The 25,093-nt window shown below is 45.0% G+C and overlaps 1 protein-coding gene across 1 annotated transcript in view; it reads right to left on the bottom strand.

Annotated features, from left to right (window-relative positions):
* LOC142308314 (F-BAR domain only protein 1-like) overlaps nt 1-25,093 on the bottom strand; it is a 132,908-nt gene that overhangs the window by 92,486 nt on the left and 15,329 nt on the right. The window contains exons 3-5 of the mRNA XM_075347093.1: nt 16,235-16,326; nt 3,286-3,360; nt 3,062-3,203 (exon numbers count right to left, since the gene is read on the bottom strand). Of these exons, the coding sequence (XP_075203208.1) occupies nt 3,062-3,203; nt 3,286-3,360; nt 16,235-16,326 (309 nt within the window). The remainder of the gene's footprint in view (nt 1-3,061; nt 3,204-3,285; nt 3,361-16,234; nt 16,327-25,093) is intronic.

Genomic DNA, 25,093 nt, shown 5'->3' with positions numbered 1-25,093 from the left:
ATTCACCAGGTAGTTATGTAGTGTGCATAGGTACAGTGGGTACAGAAAGTATTCAGACCCCTTTAAATTTTTCACTCTTTTTGAATTTACCAAATGGCTGCAATGAAACAAAGTTAATTTTTTCTCATTAATGTACACTCTGCACCCCATCTTGACGGAACTCCCCCCCCTCCCCCCAGAAATGTAGACATTTTTTGCAAACTTTTTAAAACAAGATAAACTGACATCACATGGTCATAAGTATTCAGACCCTTTGCTCAGACACTCATATTTAAGCAACATGCTGTCCATTTCCTTGTGATCCTCCTTGAGATGGTTCTACTCCATTGGATTACAGTTGTGCTTAATTAAACTGATCGGACTTGATTTGGAAAGGCACACACCTGTCTATATAATACCTCACAGCTCATACTGCATGTCAAAGCCTCTCTTCAGTGCAAGACATATGAAAGCCCTTATATAAAAAGTTTAAAAAAAAAAAAAAACCACCACACACACGAAGGACTCCCAGACTATGGTGGTGGCAGAATCATGCTATGGGGGTGTTTTTCAGCTGCAGGGACAGGACGACTGGTTGCAATTGAAGGAAAGACGAATGTGGCCAAGTACAGAGATTACCTGGAAGAAAAACCACTTCCAGAGTGCTTTGGACCTCACCTTCCAACAAGACAATGACCCTAAGCACACAGCTAAAATAAAGAAGTGGCTTTAGAACAACTCTGTGACCATTCTTGACTGGCCCAGCCAGAGCCCTGACCTAAACCCAATTGGGCATCTCTGGAGAGACCTGAAAATGGCTGTCCACCAATGTTCACCATCCAACCTGATGGAACTGGAGAGGATCTGCAAAGAAAAATGGCAGGGGATCCCCAAATCCAGGTGTGAAAAATTTGTAACATCATTCCCAAGAAGACTCATGGCTGTACTAGCTTAAAAGGAGGGTGTGTCTACTCAATACTGAGCAAAGGGTCTGAATACTTATGACCATGTGATTTCAGTTTTTATTGCTTAATAAATTTGCAAAAATTTCAACATTTATTTTTTTTCTGTCAAGATGGGGTGTAGAGTGTACATTAATGAGGGGAAAAAAAAAAGAATTTTGTTTCATTGCAGCCATTTGGTAAATAAAAAAAAAAAAGTTAAGAATTTAAAAGGGGTCTGAATAAGTTACTTTCTGCATCCACTGTATATGCTGCAATGTACATTAGCAACTGATCTTACCACATCTTCCTAGCTAGGGGCTTGTGTACTTGATTCTCAACTGCCCCATGTACAATGTCGTTACATTTCTGTAAAGGAGGCTCTGTAGAAATGGTGAGTAGTTCTTCAGGAAGATGGAAGATCCATTTGTGATCCCTGGTAAGATCTTTGATTGCAATGCACAGACTGGACGCTGCTCTCCTGACGGGAGTGTGACAGCCTCATAGAAATCTATGAATCAGTTGCGTTTTGGTCGGGAGACATGCAGTCAGACGTCTATACATTGCAATCAGAGATCAAGCAGAAGACCCCAGATGTCTGTAAGAGCCCTTAAAAGACTTTCTGGACATGGGCACCTGCCTGCCAGAACTTTGCAGAAATCGGTATATCAGTAGATTATATTACTTTAGTATAGCTATGCTACTGTGTAAAAGGCCCAGGTCAAGCTGTGCAATTATAAAATTGGAGACTTGGTGATGAAAAACGACTAAAGATTTTCCGATTTTTCCAGACATTACTGTTTAGCCACTTCGTCCAAATACCGTATTTTCCGGCATATAACATGACTTTTTAACCCCTGAAAATAATCTCAAAAGTTGGGCGTAGTCTTATACGCTGGGTGTCGTCTTATAGGGCGTATAATTAGGCAATTTAAAAGCCCTCCCTGTCTCCAAGACTCTGCCTCTCAGATCTCGCTTCTGAGGATTGCAGTGAAGCAGTGCAGGCGCGCATGTGCAAGATGAGAGGCAGAGTATCATATATAGTCCAGTATAAGCAGAGTTCTCAGCCCATTTTTTATGCTGAAAACGCCACCCCCTCGGCTTATACTCGAGTGAGGATCCCACAAATATATTCCCATGATGTCCTCAGCTGCTTCTTGTAGGCTGCAGGCACTTAGACCTCTCGGTAACCTCGTCCGATGCACGGAGCCGCCGCTGCTGTCAGCGATTTACAATAGCCATGATGGCAGCCTGCAGCGGCGGCCTCGTGCACCGGACAAGATCACCGAGGGGTCTATGGGCATGCGGTCTGCAAGAAGCCGCTGAGGACACCGCTTAAACGGAGGACAGGTGAGAATATTTTTATTGTGTGTAAACAGCGGCATAAAAGGGGACAAGAAGAGGACCAGTAGGGGGACATTACTAAACAATGGGCACATTACTACAAAGGGGGACAAGATGGGGACATTGCATTTTATTGGGATCTATTTTTATTTTCTAAATTTTCCAGTATCTGCTGCATTTCCCACCCTAGGCTTGTACTAGAGAGTCAAGAAGGTTTCCCAATTTTTTTGTGGTAAAATAGTCGCCTCGGCTTATACTCGGGTCAGCTTATATTTGAGTATATATAGAGAATATAGAATATCCCAAACTCTATATTTTAACTGGAAAAGATAAGGGTCGCCTTATACGCCGGAAAATACGGTACTCCTAGATCTTATCTAAGATCAATGAGGGATAAAACCACCAACTTTGCCCGGTCGTCACTTACATAAATTCTCCTTACTGGAATTATGGAAAATTTCACAGCAAAGTTCCTATTTGTTCACATCACAGATTGGAACATTTTCTCCATTAATTACAAGCCATTTTATCTGAGGACTAGATGTCAATAGTCTATACCATGGGACACCTTGTCAATGTCAGATTAATGTTTTATTAAGAGATTATTTTATTTGTAAATATTCCTAATCTTGCAATGACAATAGACCTTCTCCTTTTCCTTTTAGAACTCAGATTTTAGTGGACAATGTGCAATATACACTAAACTGAGAAGATGGACTGGGACCACATCACGTTATACATTGTCAGCATTCACAGTAGGCCTTCAGCTCCAGATTAACGTGAACACTCAAGCTTACTTTTTTATGAACCTTCACTTGCTCGTCTCCATATTTGTTGATATCCTTTATTAAATCGTTTAACTTCTTGCTTAGTTCTAAATGACAGAGGGCCAGCTTGTCTGAAGAGACCCGAAACATCTCCCACATTGGGGCGAAGGATCTGTGCAGGAAGACCACCAAAAATGTATGAGAAGTGGATTGCAAAATCTGAACACAGGTTTTCTGTCAAGAAATGAAGTTACCCCAGGTGGCTTCCACTGCTGACCATCTTGGACAATTTCTGCATAGATTTTGAATATGCCTCCTCCACTGCTGCCCTAAAAGTCAATCACAAACACACAGGTAAGGGCACATTAACAGGAACAGAAACCAAAAGCTACCCCTGTACCTTTCAAACATAGGCTTCTTGGGGGAGGGGGCTGTCTGAAAAAGAGGGGCTGTTATTTCTCCTGTGTGGCTGCTGATTTTATATGTGCCATATATGTGTTTTTTGAAGGGAGAGTAGGGGTTGGCAATAATACAGGCTGTTTTATAGACTGGTTACATCTATTTTTATATTTCACTTGCTAACAAGTCTTTAGTTAATGTTCCTTTGCATGGTAATGCTTATAATAAAGTACAGAAAGCAATGGACTAGTTACTGGTGTGAAGCGCTCATATGCTCTTCAGCAGGGCAGTCTGCACCATGGAAAACAGCAATAAACCTTAGACTTAAAAAGAACAGACTCAGCAGTTGGCTGCAAAGTGAGATATTTCGGGCCTGTGCAGTGATCTGGATTTTGCTGTAAAAGCCCTTTGTGTGTCGGGCACCAGCAACATTCTTTCTAAAAAAAAAAAAAAACTTCAGAGTTATAAGTTTATCGAAACAGAAATATGAAATTCATTAAAAAAAAGGAAAAAAAAAAACCCAAAGACTCCACAACACACTTTGTATACTTTCCCTGCCTCCTGAGTGGTTGCTCTGACACTGCCTCAATCTCTGGTTGGCTACAGCAGTGTCAACATCAACACTGCAGCCAATCACTTATCTTGGCTGCTCATGCGGTCTACATTTACACCGATGAGCTCAGTGAAATCGGCGCTGCAGCCACAATCACTAGAACAATGCCGGAAACACAGCGCTGTATTGGGGAGGCTAAGTAAACTGCAATTTGTTTTTTCACAACAAACGGAGCCAGCAGACAAAATGTTTCTGAAATGAGAACCCCTTTCAGAGTACATTTACAGTGAATGTCAGAAGGTTTCTCAAATGGATACCTCAAAAGATCTGTGATTGGATGCAGTCAGACGAGCCCCCACGCTGAGTGACAGCGAGCCTGAGGCTTCCAATCACAAACGCCAGTAGGCGGGTCTATATTGTACAGTAAAACAAATAAAAATTGGTGTAGGATCCCCCATATTTTGATACCAACACAGATAAAGCCCAACAGCTGGGGGCTGGTATTTTCAGGCTGGGACTACCCATGGTTATTGGCCACCCACCAAAAATATCAGCCAGCAGCCACCCAGAATAACCACATCCATTAGATGTGACAGTCCCGGCACCTTACCCAGCTCTTCCTGATTGTTCTGGTATGGTAGTAATGAGGAAGTTAATGGCAGCCCACAGTAGCCACTATGTCCTGGATTAGTAATGGCAGGCGTCTGAAACACCATCACTAATCTGTAAGTGAAAGTAAATAAACACAAACACCAAAAATCCTTTATTTAAAATAAAATAGAAAAAGCACCCTCTTTCACCCCTTTATTAACTCCCAAAACACCCTTGCAAGTCCGACTTAATCCACACGAGGTCCCACGATGTTTCCAGCACTTCTATATTTGAGCTCACAGCGAGCGCCATAGAACATAACTGCCCGCTGTGAGCTCCTTGCAGTGACTTAAGCGACCCGTGCAATCAGCGGTGATGTCCCTCAGGTTAGCCGCAGCCACAGCTGGAGTCCTCCACCTGTGACCGTAAATCACCCGAGTGACATCACCGCTGATTGCGCGGGTAACGTCGGTCGCTGCGTGGAGCTCAGTGTGCAGTCATGTTCTATAGCTGCTTGCTGTGAGCTTTAGATGTAGCATTTTTGCCGCAGGTGCGTTTTTTTGGGGCCAAAAACATGCATCTTTGAGGTCAGCACAAAGATGCAGGGTCCACACATAGCCTAAGGATACATTTCATGTCTGCATCAGGAGCTTTCCCAGTGCAACGCAGTGTGAAGTTATTATATACAAGCATGAATCCAAAAGGAAATGGCCTTCAGCTTTCATTTTAATGGTCATTTTGGTATTAGTCATCATTAATTGTCAGAATGTTAGAACAAACATGCAGCCAAGACTGGTCGGAAATGCCTCGGGCACAGCTATACATATCCGTGTGTGTGTGTGTGTGTGTGTGTGTGTGTGTGTGTGTGTGTGTGTGTGTGTGTGTGTGTGTGTGTAGGACAGAAGCACATTCGGATCCGGGAAGTCCCAAGAAAAAGGTAACGTGACAAAGGGAGGAAAATGAAATCAAGAAATTAACCCTTTCACATGCGCTAGGAAAAGAAGGCAAACAACTGCCACAACTGGGCTGGCCAGTCAGGGGCTCCCCGGCAGATAAAGCCAGGCCCCCTCATTCTCTTGCAGGGTCACCTGCAGGGAAAATGCCTGGCTAACCATAGCTTAGCATGGCAAACTCCACTGTGTTTCCAGGGTATGGCATTAACAAGTGCTTTTCTATGATGACCCTTAGTGACCAGGCTAAATGACTATGTGGCAATAACGCAGTAATGTTTCTACTTATGACAGTGATTGTGAGATTGTTTTTTCATGACAACAATTGTCAATATAGGTTGAGGCGCTTTTCGTAATAAAACTAGTTATTTTGTAGAATTTATTGTTATATTAGCATACATCACCACTGGAGTAAAGTTGTACTAAGTATGGCTTGGAGAACACAATCATTACTAACAACCTGCATAGTCCATCATCTTCTCCACCAAAGCCAGAACCTACAAAGGCCCTCTTCTCAATTCACAGTTCTTTCCTAACTTGCAGTGACAGAACATGGGGCATCAGGAAATGAGCAGCAGTATCATATGCCTAATTACAGAGGTATTCGCTACTAGAAACATTGCTTTAAAAGGTTATTTTCATCTTAAAAATAAAAAGGAAGTGAAGTCGATTGCTTAATTTCTCCATCTTTCAATTAAATTGCCATTTCCACCTGCCTTTGTTCTTTTTCTATCTCTTCTTTTAGTCTATAGGAGACCCCTGTCTGGAAGCAGTGACCGCGCATGTGCACTTTCTAAAAAGGGGCAAGAGACCCCTTTAGTGGACATGCAATCTGCCATCTTCCTCCGACCACATTCATTTCTACAGAACGCTTATTTATCTTTTTAGACTGTAGTAGTTTTCGGACTTCCTAATTGTGCTACTTTTCACAATATGTCACGTGCCGTAGTTTCCTACCTAAACAAAGAGCTAGCCAAGTCTTACATTAAAAAGGACCTTGGATTTCAGGCAGCATTTATCAGACGGCATTTCAGGACGTAGTATACCAGTTGGGCAGGGAAGTATACCGGAATTTTCTTTCCTCCCCTTCTTCCAAGAGCCATTACTTTTTTCTTTCCACATAGTGATATCACAGCTTATTTTTTCCAGGACAAGTTGTAGTTTTGAATCCATAATCTTCGTTCTCGGTCGATGGAGGGTGAGGGGGTCTTGTTTTCTGCTTGGTGAGCCATTGTTTTTTTTACCTTTACCTCTTTTGGGTATTTATGATAAACCCATATATTGCACTCATATTAGAGATAGAGAGAGAAATATATATATTTATTCTCTTTCCTTTATGACATTTACTGTATTATCTTTAAATGTTCGTATGACTTTTGCAGATTTGCAGATGAGTCAATACCAAATGTTATTTTTGTATAGGGAAAAGCAAGAAGATTCAAACTGAGGGTTTTTGGTAAATCGTTTTTTTTCTTTTGTTCTTTTTTCTGCCTCCATAGGGAACGTCAGCCTGCGAGTGTACTATATGCCATATTGCATCATGAGAGACAACAGAAATAAAAAACAGGCCTGTCGTCACAGGAGTACAAAGATGGCTGCAATGGCAGGCTCTCCATAGGCCAGGTGCTACCATGGTAACCAATCATCAGCCACGATTACGTGGCAGGGGACCAATGGTCATCAGAATGGTCTCTTACTCCTGAGAATACCACCTTAATGTTGCTTTCAAAGACTGAAGTGGTTAAACAGCTCAATTTACGAGCCTACTCCATAAACGTGTGCAATACATGTTCGGTGGATGTTGGGAAGGGGTTAAATCAACCCAGCACTATAGAACAGCACTTGTTATGCTGTATTATACACTATGCAACAGTGGACATATATGAATTTCATTATTGTTACACAATCATAAGGAACAATACACACATTTTGATGTGTGTACGCCCACCTGCCAACACCAAAGCGACCCCTCATCATTTTAAGATGACACGGGTCCATCAAATTCAACCTATAGCCTAATGTAGGAAGGATCCTTTAGGAAACTCTTATCACTCTTTGTGCATAGGCTTCAAATAAACTGATGAAGCAAATGATCCAGCTATACCTAGCTCTAATTAAAAACAGTGTGGGAAAGATGGGTTAATAAAAGGTTGTATGGCTTACTATCCTCCAGTGCATAATAGAGACAATGTTAAGCACTAGTATTAAATGGATATGTGAGTGCAAGTACGCACCGGCCTCAATATAAATAATGATGTGCTTGTAATGATGAGCGTACACTACAATGCTCCAATATAAATAATGATGTGCTCGATACTTGTAATGATAAGCATACACTGCAATACTCGAGTGCTCGTTACTAGAGTCGGACAGGTCTTGAAAGAGCTCAACACAAGTAACAAATATAATGGAAGTCAATGGTTGGGCAGTTCAACTCTCTGCACACAAACCGCCAGCCATAATCAGAGCATTTCTAGGGAAGGGAGGCCGGGTCTTTTTTTTTTTTCCTTTTGGACCCACTACATCCAAAAAAAGAGAATTTTGTTACTTACCGTAAATTCTTTTTCTTATAGTTCCGTATTAGGAGACCCATACCATGGGTGTTTAGCTTCTGCCTCCGGAGGACACACAAAGTACTACACTAAAAGTGTAGCTCCTCCCTCTGAGCTTATACACCCCCTGGTAGCCAGTCCTAGCCAGTTTAGTGCAAAAGCTGAAGGAGAATAGCCACCCACAAGTAGAACAGAGTAAGAACCGGAACAACCGGAGACTCTGTCCACGACAACAGCCGGTGATAACACGCGGAACAAGAAAATTGCCAACAGGCAACAGGGAGGGAGCTGGGTCTCCCAATACGGAACTATAAGAAAAAGAATTTACGGTAAGTAATAAAATTCTCTTTTTCTTTATCGTTCCTTTGGGAGACCCATACCATGGGACGTTCCAAAGCTGTCCCTGGGTGGGAATAAACAGAAAAACTAAGAAGTAGGCGGAGCCTAACTTCACAAGTGGGCGACAGCCGCCTGAAGGATGCGTCTGCCCAAGCTCGCATCTGCCGAAGCATGAGCATGCACTTAATAGTGCTTCGAAAAGGTATGCAGGCTAGTCCAAGTGGCAGCCTGACAGACTTGTTGAGCCGTAGCCTGGTGCCTAAAAGCCCAAGAGGCACCGACAGCTCTGGTCGAGTGTGCTTTGATCCCCGGCGGGGGAGGCACCTGAGTACTCTGGTAGGTGTCCGAAATGATCGATCTAATCCAACGGGCCAAGGTCGGCTTAGAAGCAGAGAGACCCTTGCGCCGCCCTGTGGTTAGCACAAAAAGAGAGGTGCACCGCCTAAGCGCAGCAGTGCGAGACACATAAATCCGGAGAGCACGCACCAGATCTAGAGTATGCAGCGCTTTCTCAAAGCGATGAACAGGGGCCGGACAGAAGGAAGGCAAGGAAATATCCTGGTTAAGGTGGAAGGGAGAGACCACCTTAGGAAGAAAGTCCGGGGTCGGACGGAGAACTACCTTGTCTTGGTGAAAAAACAAAAAAAAGGTGACTCCGAGGAGAGCGCAGCCAAATCAGAGACTCTCCTGAGAGAAGTTATGGCAACTAGAAAGGCCACCTTTTGAGAAAGACGATACAAAGAAACCTCCCTAAGGGGCTCGAAAGGGGGTTTCTGCAATACCGTGAGGACCAAGTTAAGGTCCCAGGGATCCAAGGGCCGCCGATAAGGCGGAATGATGTGAGACGCACCTTGCATGAAGGTGCGGACCTGAGCCAGCCGGGCAAGACGCCGCTGGAACAGCACTGATAGAGCTGAGACTTGTCCCTTGAGAGGGTTGAGGGACAGTCCTAGCTGCAGACCGGACTGTAAAAAAGACAGAAGGGTCGGCAACGAGAATGGCCAAGGAGAAAGGCCGGAAGAGCGACACCAGGACAGGAAAAGTTTCCAAGTCCTGTGATAGATCTTGACGGAGGAAGACTTACGGGCCAGAGTCATAGTGGAGAGGACTTCAGGAGGAATACCAGAAGCCGTCAAAATCCAGGTCTCAAGAGCCACGCCGTCAATTTGAGTGCCGCAGAATTCGGGCGGAAAAACAGACCTTGCGAGAGCAGGTCTGGACGGTCCGGAAGATGCCACGGCATCTCCACGGACAGTTGGAGCAGGTCCGGACACCAAGCTCGCCTGGGCCAGTCCGGTGCAATGAGGATGACTCGACGGCCCTCCATTCTGATCTTGCGCAGGACTCTGGGCAAGAGAGCTAGAGGGGGAAACACGTAGGACAGACGAAACTGGACCAGTCTTGAACCAGAGCGTCCGCGGCGAAGGCCTGAGGATCGTGGGAGCGAGCCACGTAAACCAGAACCTTGTTGTTGTGACGGGATGCCATTAGGTCCACGTCCGGAGTGCCCCACTTGCGGCAGATTGACTGAAACACTGCCGGGTGCAGGGACCACTCGCCACCGTCCACGGTTTGACGGCTGAGATAATCTGCCTCCCAGTTTTCTACGCCAGGGATTTGGACTGCGGATATGGTGGACTTGGAGTCCTCCGTCCATTGAAGAATGCGTTGGACCTCCAACATTGCCAGGCGGCTGCGTGTCCCGCCTTGGTGATTGATGTAGGCAACCGCTATCGTGTTGTATGACGGGACTCGAATGTGCCTGCCCGCCAACAGGTGGTGAAAGGCTAGGAGAGCTAGAAGCACAGCTCTGGTTTCCAGCACATTGATTGAAAGGGCTGACTCGGACGGAGTCCAAGTGCCCTGTGCTCTGTGGTGGAGATGTACCGCTCCCCAGCCGGATAGGCTGGCATCGGTGGTGAGAATCACCCAGGACGGAGTCAGGAAGGAGCGCCCCTGGGACAGGGAGAGGTGTCGAAGCCACCACTGAAGAGAGCTCCTGGTCCGTGGCGACAGAGCCACTAACCTCTGTAAGGAGGAAGGCCGCTTGTCCCAACAGCGGAGAATGTCCAGCTGCAGAAAACGCAGATGGAACTGGGCAAAGGGAACCGCCTCCATGGAGGCCACGATTTGACCCAGCACCTGCATCAGGCCCCTGAGGGAATAACGGTGGGGCCTCAGGAGAGAGCGCACCGCTAGCCGGAGAGACTGCTGTTTGATTAAGGGCAACTTCACAAGTGCCGGCAGAGTCTCGAACTGCATCCCTAGGTACGTGAGACTCTGGGTCGGAGTCAGAGTGGATTTGGGAAGATTGACAATCCACCCGAATTGGGCTAGGGTGGCGAGAGTGAGCGAAACACTCCGCTGACAGTCTGCGCTGGATGTACCCTTGACCAGGAGGTCGTCCAGATAAGGAAGCACTGCTAACCCCTGGAGGTGCAGGACCGCAATCACTGCCGCCATGACCTTGGTGAATACCCGAGGGGCCGTGGCTAACCCGAAGGGGAGAGCCACGAATTGGAAATGATCCTCTCCTATCGCAAAACGTAACGATGTGTGATGTGACACTGCGATTGGCACATGTAGATAGGCATCTCTGATGTCGATGGATGCCAGGAACTCCCCTTGGGTCATAGAGGCAATGACTGATCGCAGAGACTCCATGCGAAAATGCCGCACCCGGACATGCTTGTTGAGAAGCTTGAGATCCAGGATGGGCCAGAAGGTACCGTCCTTTTTTTGGAACTAGGAAGAGATTTGAGTAAAAACCTCTGAACCGTTCCTGAGCGGGAACTGGGACAATCACTCCGTTTGCCTGCAAGGACGCCACGGCCTGCGAGAAGGTGGCGGCCTTGGAGCAGGGGGGAGTTGAGAGAAAAAAATCTGTTTGGAGGGCTGGAAGAGAATTCTATCCTGTAGCCGTGAGATATGAGGTCTCTCACCCACTGATCGGAGACTTGCTTTAACCAAGCGTCGCCAAAGTGGGAGAGCCTGCCACCGACTAAGGACATGGCTGGAGCGGGCCGAGAGTCATGAGGAAGCTGCCTTAGTGGCAGAACCTCCTGCGGTCTTCTGCGGACGCGCTTTTGGGCACCAGTTGGATTTCTGATCCTTGGCTGAGTTAGTGGACGAGGCGGAAGGCTTAGAGGATGACCAGTTGGAGGAACGAAAGGAACGAAACCTCGATTGATTCCTACCCTGGGCGGGTTTCCTGGTCTTGGTTTGTGGCATGGAAGTACTCTTCCCGCCAGTAGCTTCTTTAATGATTTCATCCAGCTGTTCACCAAACAGCCGTGAACCAGCAAAAGGGAGCCCAGCAAGAAACTTCTTGGAAGAAGCATCTGCCTTCCACTCTCGAAGCCACAAAATCCTGCGGATAACAAGAGAATTACCTGAAGCCACCGCAGTGCGGTGAGCAGCCTCTAGCATGGCAGACATGGCATAAGATGAAAAGGCTTAAGCCTGAGCAGTTAAGGTAACCATCTCAGGCATAGATTCCTTGGTGAGGGAATGCATCTCCTCTAGAGAAGCAGAGATGGCTTTGGGAGCCCACACTGCTGCAAAAGACGGGGAAAACGCGGCCCCCGCAGCTTCCGGATGTCCCAGAGCAGAGTGAACTCTGCCTGAGAAATGACTAGGGGGCGTTCCTATAAAAGAGCGGGAACTGGAGGGCTATATAGAGACCTGCAGGGAAGGAGGGACGCCCCAGCAGTGGGGAGTGTCCCTCCCCTGTGTAGAACGGCCGCCGGGAGGAGCCGAACCTGTCCCTCTGCATGAGTGACATGCGAGGGCAGGAAAATTAAACTAGGCCTCCGGCGAAGCCGGGGCCTAAATTTAAGCGGCGAGGCCGACAAGCAGGCATCATCGGCGCGGTTCTCAGGCAAAAGCTAGAGAATCCGCCGGAAAAGTTAAAACAATCACATACAGCATACTCTCCCCTTACAATAAAGAACCGGGACCCCCAACATAAACGTCTCAGGTACTTAGCTGCTGAGACGCAGGGCCATGTCCCTGGGGATGAGTGCTCCGGTCCAACAGAATCCTCAAGGGGCTGTGGATGGAGACCGGACTCCTGCCAGGCATGGAGACCGTGCTGGCTCCCACTTCAAGCCAGAGCCCAGAAGTGATGGTGAAGGAGCGCGGCATGTAAGGCTGCAGCCTTGTAAATCAACCTCAACACCGCCGACACAGTGGGGTGAGAAGGGACATGCCGGGAGTCTAGACATGGACCCGCTTTTCTTCAAACTCTTTCCAAAAGTCAAACAAATCAGATGAGAATGCATGTGTGGATGTATGCCTCCTGACACAAAGCAATAAACTGGCTAGGACTGGCTACCAGGGGGTGTATAAGCTCAGAGGGAGGAGCTACACTTTTAAGTGTAGTACTTTGCGTGTCCTCCGGAGGCAGAAGCTTAACACCCATGGTATGGGTCTCCCAAAGGAACGATAAAGAAATGTTGTTTTTACCCCCAGTGAGAGCCATTCAAAGACTGCAAATGGCTCTTCCTGTGGTGCCTGCACATATCATGCTGTGAAGAGAGCATGGGCTTTATCACAAACTAAAAAGGTCCGTGGAGCCTCTGCTAGGAGTCTCGATACGGAAAATAGCCAGATATCCCTCCGGGAAGGACCTAGCCAAGGAGGGGCTCTTTAGGAGACCACCATAACCACCATATTAAGTGGCCCTTTTAGTCAATATCCAGCTCTTGACGAGTTTAAAGATATGACAAGGGAAATACCAAGGCCAGGTCTTGTCAAGAGCTGGATATTGACTAAAAGGGCCACTTAATATGGTGGTCTCCTAAAAAGAGCCACTCCTTGGCAAGGTGCTTCCCGGAGGGATATCTGGCTATTTTCTGTGTTGAGACTTCTAACAGAGGCTCCACAGACCTTTTTGATTTGCATACTTTCCAGGGGGCAATGCACCTAGGATTTCACTGTGTTGAGCGCCTTCGCTGGCTGCCAGCAGTGTTTTCTCTGGCTGGTCTCCCCGAGATCAGTGATTGTTTTGTCTTGCTTTATCACAAACGACACATCCGAGCACCAGCGATACTCGGCCGAGCACTGCGAGTACCTCGATAGAGTATGTAGCAGTGGTGAGCACGCTTGCCTATCACTAGATACTGTATAAACACACTGCAAATGTTCTGTATGTGAATTCTTTCCTTGTTACACATGTAAAATCATGCAAACCCGTTGCTATGCTAGCACCTACGCCTTTTTTTGCACCATACTGGAGATGCGCTACCGTTTTTTTTCACTACCTCTATAAACATGCTGATTGCTGGGAAAAATAGTAGGCTTGAAAAGCAGTCTCACTTATAGAGAGGTGACAACAGTAACTTAGACAAATGTTCTGGAGAAAAAAAAAAAAAAGCAGGAAGCAGCCATCCAACATGGGTCACACTGCTCCCAACAAAGATTTTCTTCTAATAACGGGAACTACAGAACAAAGCCCATTACACATTTACACTTCTCTATAGATTACCAAGGTATAAGGTGTAAAGGTCAATAGGCGAAGTGTACAACTAATCTAATGGTATGTACACACTGCGTTTTCAGGGGGGATTACACCAGGAATACATCTGATAAAGCACTGCAGAGCATCCCATCAAATGAATGTAGTGCACAATGTCTAAATGGCATGGATGTGAACATGATCTGTCCTGGTTGCTCAGATTCTGTGGCTTGAGGGCAGATACACTGAATCCATGATGTAGCTCCACAGAAAGAAGTTGTAGGGTGCTAGCACTGGCGATCAGTGGGGGCCAACGCAACATTGGTGAACTTGAACTGAGACAACGCATCAACGAAGCTGTGGAGTCCAGAAATGAGGATATACTAGCATGTATGTACATACACACGTCTATATTTCCAATCAAAGAAAGGGGGGGAAAAAAACAAACAAAAAAAAAAAAAAAAAAAAAAAAACACAACACACACGTATTTAAGAGGTGGATTCAAGCCTTTCCTGTATACTGTACCTTCCTACCAGTGTGAGAAATAACATGAGAATTCGGCCTTACACTTTTTCCTTTGTTTTAGGGCTCGCTCCCACTTGCGTATAAACAAATCAGTCTGATTTTCATCCAGAAAAGTGGGGCAAGTGAAATCCATTAAATATTCCATAGGTCATGTGAGGGTGTGATTTTTTTTTTCTCGTTTATCATTCATACAATGCTTTTTTCCCTTATTATTCTACGGTCATTTACAGGACCATTTCCAGTGCTCTATGCCACAGAATGGTAATGTGTGTTCCATGTGCTGTCAGTTGTCGTGTGTTGTACCCAGACTTGCACTGGCGAGTTTCTTCCGATATACCTGGCCATACACAGCATGCTGTGACTTTTCCCCGAGGCTGACTACTGCTGAGGAACTCGCAGAGCAGCAATGCCTCATCGGTCTGTGTGCAAATGCCAGGTTCTCTCACATAGCACTCATCGTTTTATATGCAAGTTGGATAGAGCCCTTAGGTCCACTTTGTTGGACCAAAAAAAAAAAAAACTCCTATAAAAACAGCTTGGTCATGTTAATGCAGACCAAAATAAATGGCATCACTAACTGGATGAGCAGGGACACTTCTATTTGTTCAGCATGCATCTAAGGTTACATCCAGCATCTCCATAGTGAAGAATTCTCAGCAGCAAATTATACAAAATTTAATTAATTAATGAGGACTCCTATTATTGTGATCCATCTGTGGTATAACTGGGTGGTAGGATCCAGTGTCCTGGACATTATACAGTGGAACCTTGGATTACGAGCATAATTGGTTCCAGGAGTGTGCTCTTAAACCAAGGTACTCATATCAAAGCAAATTTTCTCATAGGAAAGAATAGAACGCAGACAATTTGTTCCACAACACAAAAATATTTACTGCATTTATACATACTTATTACTGTAATATAAAATAATGTACTGTATTCATATATCACAGTACACTAATACAAAATACTGTACAGTACAGTAAATGCATATAAAACAAATTAAACTGCACGATAGCTTACAACAGAATTGTAGGTGTGCAGGAGGTACAGGGTACAGTATAGAGAGAAAAAAAAAAAAAAAAAGTATAAATATGACAACCTTTATTCTAGAACAGTACATAAAAAATACCCCACACCTATTCTCCCCAAAATAAGGGCAGAACTAAGCCAAATGTGGGGTAGGAATACTGCACAGGCATTAGATTGCTTATACTGTAATGTGCTTTACTGGTTAGCAGAAAGTACAATACTGTATCCACAAATGCAAATCGATACACATGCTATATAGTATATACTGTACAACGGTATATTGTATACAGTATGTGTACAGAAATTTACCTCCAGAGAAGGTCAATGCGTGGTGAAAGGACAGAACTGGCAGTGTGCACAGTGAGGATTTGCTCTTATTGCAAAACATTGCTCTTAAACCAAGTTACACATTTCTAAAAAGCTTTGCTTGTCTTGCAAAACGCTCTCAAACCAAGTTACTCTTCATCTAAGGATATTATATGAGATATATATATATCTATATATATATATATATATATATATATATATTATATAGATATATATATAGATATAGATATAGATATAGATATAGATATAGATATAGATATAGATATAGATATAGATATAGATATAGATATAGATATAGATATAGATATAGATATAGATATAGATATAGATATAGATATATATATATATATATATATATATATATATATAAAAAACACATCAGAAGACAAGTGTGCACAACCACGTCAGCACTTCTTTATACATGCAAAGAAAGCTAAAAAAGAAATACAAAGCATTACTGCTCAGGGAAATCTTACCTTTCGCGCACAAATTCGGCCAATTCCTTGATGGAAAGTTGCCCATGTTTCATATTGTGGTATAACACTGCAAAACCGGAATTTTTATCTCCCTGCAAATACAGGATCCAATTCAACATCAAAATGACCAGATTTACAATAAACATAAAGCAAACATTACAAGAGACAAGAGTCCCGCAATAGGGGAAAGAAAACGAGGCTTCCAATACTATGGATTAATATGGGAGAGAAAGAAGCTTATCTATAGAGGTATAATCCAGAGAATAAAAAGGAACATGCACATTTTAAGGAAAAAAGGAAAATTATCTGTACAGTACATCCATTTGTACAATCTGCCTGCGTCCTTACAGAGAAAGTAGGAAAGAGAAGGAAACGCTGAGGAAGGAAGTTATAAGCCAGTGTGAGGCACAGATGTGCATGCATGCATAGGACACCTGCAGGCAGGCACAATGCGCTGGCCTGGAGCTGGGGACAATGCCAGTCTGTGTGCAGCTCTATGGCACAGAATGGGCTTGTGTGCCAGGCTGAAGATGCAGGCCTCGTCGTCAAGGGAGACCGGTTGCTCATAGTTACTAGATCTTCCCTCTGAATGTCAACAAGGCCCAAGCAAACGCCCACATTACTCTAAAATAACCCCTAGCAGGCAGGCAGAAAATTCACATAACTAGACATTTTATTGCTGCAGGGAAGATTTAACCATTGCTGTCTCCAAATACACTGGGGATGCCGAGTGATAACCCACATGAACGCTGTAATGCTTCAACTTTCCTAGAAACAGATAAATAAGCGAAGATCAAATAGAATATGCCAGAGGTCAACTCAAGGACGTGTACATCAGGTTTTATATTTAGGGGCGAGGTCCGCCATCTTCCTCCATCCTCCAATGCTAAAAAAAGGCAAACCAGTAAGATAAACACGTACAATGCTTAGAAGAGGTTAAAAAGGAAATCTGGTTCTGGGGAATTCTGGAACTAGCTTGTGAGCACTGATATCATTACGCTCCGGAGACAGCTACATACGCAGGAAGTAGAAAATCTAATTTACAGGGGTCTGGCATGCTCTGGAAAGAAATGGATGTGACGGAATGGCACCAGCACGGAAGGGAGAGCAATGAACATACCAGCTAGGCACTAGTGGTGAGAAAGCACTACCATGCAAGGTGCTTGTGAAGAGCAGGCGGACGGGCGTGACACGAGCACATGGTATAATGGAGGTCAATGGGAAACTCCACCATCTTTCAGGGAAATCTTCCAAAAAATGCTTGAGTACTCCATTGACTTCTATTATACTCGGTGTTCGAGTCATGCCCATCCGACTGCTCTTAACGAGTACCAAGCATGGTAGTAGGGTGGGTTTCGTGGTTTCTAGATATTTTTGGTCAATTCCAACTTTTTACAAAATTTAGATTTAGCAGAACATGCGACTATTTGCTTTAACCCCTTAAAGTGCATTTAATCTAAGCCTTCTGCCCCATCTTATACTCATGCTCTGGAGTCTTCACCTTCCATCGGTCTTCTCCAGTTTGTGACCTGCTGGATCTCTCCAGTGTTTCATGGAGCAAGCCCAGAGGTCACTCTCCTATGTAGCTCTATGAGATCATTATTCTGTCTCTCAAAGTTGCACTGAGAGCTTGTGACGTAATTTTGGATTTCTGGACAGTCTGAAGTTGCGGTCACAAGATGGTGCTGTGGGACTGAAGGGACACCGATAAAAGTGAAACCGCTGAAGAGTGAGTATAAAGGCCACTTTACACGCAACGACATCGCTAAAGAGATGTTGTTGGGGTCACGGAATTCGTGATGCACATCCAGCCTCGTTAGCGACATCATTGCGTGTGACACGCAGGAGCAACTGTTAACGAGCGATAATAGTTACCATATCGTTGCTTGTTGACATGCTGCTGTATTCCCAAATATTGTTGCTGCAGCAGGTACGATGTGGTTCGTCGTTCCTGCGGCACCACACATCACTATGTAACACCGCAGGAACAAGGAACCACATCGCACCTGCGGCCGCACGCAATGAGGAAGGAAGGAGGTGGGCAGGATGTTTGTCCCGCTCATCTCCGCCCCTCCGCTTCTATTGGTCGCCCGCTTAGTGACGTTGCTGTGACGCCGAACGAAACCACCCCATTAGAAAGGAGGCGGTTCGCCGGTCACAGCGACGTCACTAGGCAGGTAAGTATGTGTGACAGTTCCTAGCGATGTTGTGCGCCACGGGCAGTTATTTGCCCGTGACGCACAACCGATGGGGGCGGGAACGCACGCTAGCGAGATCGCAGTGTGTAAAGCGGCCTTTAGACTGGGAGAAGGAACCTTAGATTAAGGCTGGATTCACATGATCGTATGGCATCCAATGCGAATGCATCAGATGCGATATGCTAATGACCTTCAGCTCCCGCTGTTCTGCCAGTGTGAGTAGTGTCATGCAACTGATCGGATCACAGCTGCGGAGGAGAGGGTGGGATTAATCTCTCCCTCTTCTCCAATGTCATCTGATGCGATTATCGCACTGCACTCGGATGTCATCAGAGTGCAGTCCGATGTTTTACTCGCATCCATCGACTTGTATAGGTGCAAGTGACAAGCCTCTCTGACAATTGCAGCATGCTGCGACTTTCAACTCATCCAAAATCTGGATGAGAAAAAAAAAAAAAAAAAAAAAAAAAAAAAAAAAAAAAGCTGCTCTCCCTCATTGAATAAAATTGGAGATTTTGTCACATTGCACTCGTCCGAGTCATACACTCGTGTGAGCATACCCTAAAATCCATACTCCAGCACGAAAAAAAACCCCCAAAAAGCTGGGGTGGTTCTTTCATTTTTTGCACCTTCATTTCCCCCCCCCCCCCCCCCTCACCCTCTTCCAAGAGCTGCAGCTTTTCTTTTCCTGCTGCCAAGGCCCTATGAGGACTTGTTTTTTGTGGTACTAATTGTACTTTTAAATAACACCATCCATTTCTCATACAGTGTACTGCAAAATGGTAATATAAAAAAAAAAAAAATTTAAATAAAATAGCAGAAAATATGTCCCCAATTTCTTTGGGGGGTGGGGTAGAGTTGCTTTTTCGGCGGTTATTCTGCAGTTAAAATGACATGGACATATGGCTAGTCAGGTCAAAATAATAACGACAATATCAAGCTTATTTATGTGAAATGTGAATAATTTATTTAACACACACACACACACACACACACACACACACACACACACACACACACACACACAATTTTCTGTTGATAGAGCGGTGCGAGGGCTCATTTTATGGTTACTATTTTGGCGGTAAATATGATACTCCATGGAATAAATGGCGCTATAATAATAAATAATAATAATAATAATAATAATAATAATAATAATAATAATAATAATAATACTCTGATCGCTTAACCCCTTTACGACCGCCGATACGCCTTTTAACGGCGGTAAATAAGGGTACTTTTTCCGATTCGCCGCTTTTTAACGGCGGTCGGAAAAAAGGGTCTAGCGCCCCCCAGAGTCAAAAAATTTCCGGGGTCTCAGCTGCCGGGGGTAGCTGAGACCCTGGAGATCATGATTCGGGCCGGTTTTTCCGGTCCCCGCTCACCTGATGACCGGTATACACCGTATACCGATCATCAAGTTATAGTAAATGACCGCGCCGGTAAAAAATGATTTATCTCCCATCTGGCATGATCAAACATGCCAGATGGGAGATAAATCTTTTTCCCGGTTCCCTCCGGTCCCCCGGTGTCCCCAAAGTGCCCCCCCCGACCCCCAACCCCCTCCCGAAAATCCAAGATGGCCGCGCGCACCGGCGATCACAGCAGCGCGCCGGCCGCTTTTCCACTGTTCCTATGGTTTCTGTCGTATGTGCCATAACACATACGACAGAAACCTGCTCCCTAGGCCCTGCCGGGTCCCCCCCTACACCCCCCCTGGTGTTCCCCGGTGTCCCCCGGTGTCATACATACCTGTCGCAGCTCTGATCCCCCGCGGCCCCCTCCTCCGGCTCCTTCTCAGCAGACTCCGGTCACATGAGCAGAGCGCAGCTGTCAGCTTCCTGTGTTCAGGACGCTGGCTGCTGCTCGCACTCTGCAGCTGTGACCCAGGGAGGGTGGGTGCAGATTCTTTGCACCCACTCTCCTCAAATGGAGGGTCTGCCCTCCTAGAAAATGGGGGATACGTTCCCTGAACGTGTCCCCCATATTCTAGAAGGTCCAGAGTCGACGTGGGACGTCCAAATGGATTATTGTGGATTTTTTTTTTTTCTTTTCAATAAATTGGTCAATCAGGGAATGTTTTGGGGAGTGTTTTTTCAAATAAATTTTTTTTTGTTGTCAATTTTTTTTTTATTACTGTCAATTAGTTATGTCGGGTATCTGATAGACGCCGTGACATAACTAATTGCTGGGCTTGATGCCAGGTGACATTACACACCTGGTATCAACCCCATTCATTACCCCGTTAGCCAACGCACCAGGGCGCGGGATGAGCTGGGGCGAAGCGCCAGAATTGGCACATCTAATGGATGCGCCACTTCTGGGGCGGCTGCGGCCTGCTATTTTTAGGCTGGGAAGAGTCCAATAACCGTGGCTCTTCCCATCCTGAGAATACCAGACCCCAGCTGTCAGCTTCACCTTGGCTGGTGATCTAATTTGAAGGGACCCCACGTTTGTTTGTTTTTTTTAATTATTTATTTATAAATAATTAAAAAAAAAAAAACAGCTTGGGGAGCCCTCCAAATTGATCACCAGACAAGATGAAGCTGTCAGCTGTGGTTTGCAGGCTACAGCTGTCTGCTTTACCCTAGCTGGCTATCAAAAATAGGGGGGACCCCACGTCATTTATTTTAATTCTTTTTTTTTTTTTTGGGCTAAATACAAGGCTAGGCATCCTTTAGTGTCACATGAAAGGCACTAAAGGGCGCCAGCTTAGAATATGCAGGGGGGTGGGACGTTATATATGTTTGACATCTATCCATTCATCCATTGTAGCATTTTACGCTGTGTGCCCACAATCAGGGTTTGCAACGTTTTGGGCGCAGAGTGTTTTCCCTGCGTCCATAACGCTGCGTTGTGCAGTAGAAGCACAGTGGCAGGATTTTTAGAAATCCCGTGCCCACTGTGTTTCTTTTCTCCGCAGCATAAATCGACCTGTGGCGCAGCTTCCCGAGCCTCAGCATGTCAATTTATGCTGCGGAGATGAGTGTTCTTTGCAGGTAGAATAGAACTAAAGTCCACAGCAGCCTGAACCCAAATCGTGGGCATGGGCAGCTGCGTTCTCCCGTGGACAACACTCACATTTCTGCAGGAGGCTGACACTGGGTACTAGACGCCGTGTCGCTGGATCATGGCCACATAGCCTAAAGGCTACTTTACACGCTGCGATATCGGTCCCGATATCGCTAGCGTGGGTACCCGCCCCCATCTGTTGTGCGACACGGGCAATCGCTGCCCGTGCCGCACAACATCGCGCAGATGCGTCACACATACTTACCTGCCCGGCGACGTCGCTGTGACCGGCAAACCGCCTCCTTTCTAAGGGGGCGGTCCGTGTGGCGTCACAGTGACGTCACTGAGCGGCCGCCCAATAGAAGCGGAGGGGCGGAGATGAGTGGCCGAAACATCCCGCCCACCTCCTTCCTTCCTCATAGCGGCCGGGAGGCAGGTAAGGAGAGGTTCCTCGTTCCTGCGGCGTCACACATAGCGATGTGTGCTGCCGCAGGAGCGACGAACTACATCGTTACTGCTGCAGTAACGATAATCGAGAATGGACCCCCATGTCACCGATGAGCGATTTTGCACGTTTTTGCAACGATGCAAAATCGCTCATCGGTGTCACACGCAGCAACATTGCTAATGCGGCCGGATGTGCGTCACCAATTCCGTGACCCTAACGACTCCGCATTAGCGATGTCGCAGCGTGTAAAGCCCCCTTAACAGTGAGAAATTTTTTGCTACAGCAACAGTTTTGTGAAGTACCTGTGGATTCAAAATGTTTACTATACTCCTGAATAAAATCCTTGAGGGGTCCAGTTTCCAAAATGAGGTCACTTGTGGGGGGTTTCTGATGTATAGGTGCCCAAGGGGCCCTGCTAATGTGACATGGTGCGCGCAATTTACTTCAACTTTTCCAAAATTCAAATGGTGCTCCTTCCATTCCAAGCCCTCCCATTTATCCAAACAAAGGTTTTTGGCCACATGTGTGGTATCCCTGCGCTCACAAGAAATTAGATAACAACCTGTGGGGTACACGTTTTGTTGTTGCCTCTTGAAAAAGTGAAAAATGTGTCGCTAAATCAACATTTTTGTGAAAAAAATGAAAATTTCAATATGGCAACCTAAGCTTATCAAATTCTGTGAAGTATTCGTGGATTCAAAATGCTCAATATACACCTAGATTAAAGCCTTGAGGGGTCTTATTTCCAGAATGGGGTCACTTGTGGGGGACCTCCACTGCTTAGGCACCTCAGGGGTTCTCCTAATGCAACATGGCGTCCGCTATTGATTCCAGCCAATTTTGCAGTCAAATTGCACTCCTTCTCTTCTGAGCCCTGTAGTGTGCCCAAACAGTTGATTTCCACCACATACAAGATATCAACAAACTCAGGAGAAATTGCGCAATAAATTTCATGGTGATTTTTTTCCTGTTACCCTTGTGAAAAAAAAAAGCTACCTGGTTGAAGTAACAATTTTGTGGTAAAATTTTATTTTTTTATTTTCATGGCTCAACGTTATAAAACTTCTGTAAAGCACCTGGGGGTTCAGGGTACTCACCAAACAACAAGATAAATTCCTTGAGGGGCCTAGTTTCCAATATGGGGTCACTTGTGGTGTTTTTTTGCTGTTTACGTACCTTAGGGGTCCTCCAAATGCGACATGGTGCCCGCAATCTTTTTCAGCCAAATTTCCTTTCCAAAATTCAAATATTGCTCCTTCCGTTCCAAGCCCTCCCATTTCTCCAAACAAAGGTTTCAGACCACAAGTGAGGTATCACCGCGCTCATAAAAAGGTGGGTAACAAACATTGGGGTCACATTTTTGGAATTACCTCTTGAAAAAGTGAAAAAATTGATGCTAAAGCAACATTTTTGAGAAAAAAAATGAAAATTTTCAATGTGACAACGTAACGTTATCAAAATCTGTGAAGTACCTGTGGATCCAAAATGCTCACTATACCCCTAGATAGAAGCCTTAAGGGGTCTAGTTTCCAAAATGGTGTCACTTGTAAGGGGTTTCTGCTGTTTAGGTACCTTGGCGGACATGTAAATGCAACATGGTGCCCGCAATCTATTTCAGCCAAATTTGCTTTCCAAAATTCAAATATTGCTCCTTCTGTTCCGAGCCCTCCCATTTGTCCAAACAAAGGTTTCTGACCACATGTGGGGTATTGGCGCGTTCATAAGAAAGTGGGTAACAAGTTTTGGGGTTCATTTTGTTGTGTTATTTCTTCTAAAAGTGAATAAATTTGGGGTAGAGCAACATTTTAGGTAAAATTTTATTTTTTGCTTTTTTTCATTCCACTTTGCTTTAGTTCCTGTGAAGCACCTGAAGGGTTAATAAACTTCTTGGATGTGGTTTTGAGTACTTTGAGGCGTGCTGTTTTGAGAATGGTGTCACTTTTAGGTATTTTCTGTCACTTAGGCCTCTCAAAGTCACTTCAAATGTGATGTGGTCCCTAAAAAAATGGTTTTGTGAATTTTGTTGAAAAAATGGGAAATTGCTGATGAACTTTGACCCCTTCTAACTTCCTAACCCCAAAACATTTTGTTTCAGAAATTGCGCTAATGTAAAGTAGACATGTGGGAAATATTATTTATTAACTGTTTTGTGTGACATAACTCTCTGGGTTAAGGGCATAAAAATTAAAAGTTTGAAAATTGCAAAATTTTCAAAATTTTCATCAAATTTCCGATTTTTTCACAAATAAAAGCAAAAAATATCGTTCTAAATTTATAACTATCATGAAGTACAATATGTCACGAAAAAACAATGTCAGAATCACCGGGATCCGTTGAAGCGTTCCAGAGTTATGACCTCAAAGTGACACTGGTCAGAATTGCAAAAAATGGCCTGGTCATTAAGTACAAAACTGGCTTCGTCCTTAAGGGGTTAAGGAATATTTTTGTGCAGTTGCAGCAACAAAAAACACTTGTAGTTGTGGCATTTTGATTTATTTTTCTTATATAATCTGTACAAATTGGATTAATAATTTATATGAGTAGACTTTTGTAGACACTAGGATACCAAATGTGTACTTTTTTACAGACCAAAATTAACTGGGGAAGGGGATTTAGATGTTTCAATATTTTCTCTTTACATTATTTTTTCTTTACTTGTTAGTCCCCCTTAGGCATCTTTACTGCTAGCTTCTGAATATATGAAGCAATACAGCAGTGTTGCCGTATATACGATAGTAAAACTTACAGTGCTCAGCCACAGACATGACTGTGCAGAGAGCTCACATGACAGGCACGGGGGTGTGCAGACGGTCCCTGGCCGTCATAGTAACCCATCTGCTGCCTGTGATCACATTGCAGGGAAACCGATGGCCACAGGAACTAATGTCCGTGCTAAATTGCAGCTAGTTAATGTTGCTGTCAGCAACTGACAGCATGAGAGGTTAGCTAGCGCACAGATTGCTGCTGTCAGCTACATAATATAGCCCGCATCGGCCCTCTGTGGAGCGGACTCTGCTTCTGATCCCGCACCAAACTCCTACACTCCATGATCGATATATTCATAATGGGACATTAAGGGATTAAAATCCGTTAAATATCCTTGTTGTTGGGGGGAGGATGCTCCTCCTTGAGTGTCTGTTCGGTTCAGTACTGCTGTTACTGTACTTAACCCCTTCACCCCCAGCAATTTACAGGTTTCCC

Source organism: Anomaloglossus baeobatrachus, chromosome 1 (assembly GCF_048569485.1).
Source record: "Anomaloglossus baeobatrachus isolate aAnoBae1 chromosome 1, aAnoBae1.hap1, whole genome shotgun sequence".
In the NCBI taxonomy this organism is placed as follows: domain Eukaryota; kingdom Metazoa; phylum Chordata; class Amphibia; order Anura; family Aromobatidae; genus Anomaloglossus; species Anomaloglossus baeobatrachus.
This window is presented reverse-complemented; position numbering and strand designations above follow the sequence as displayed.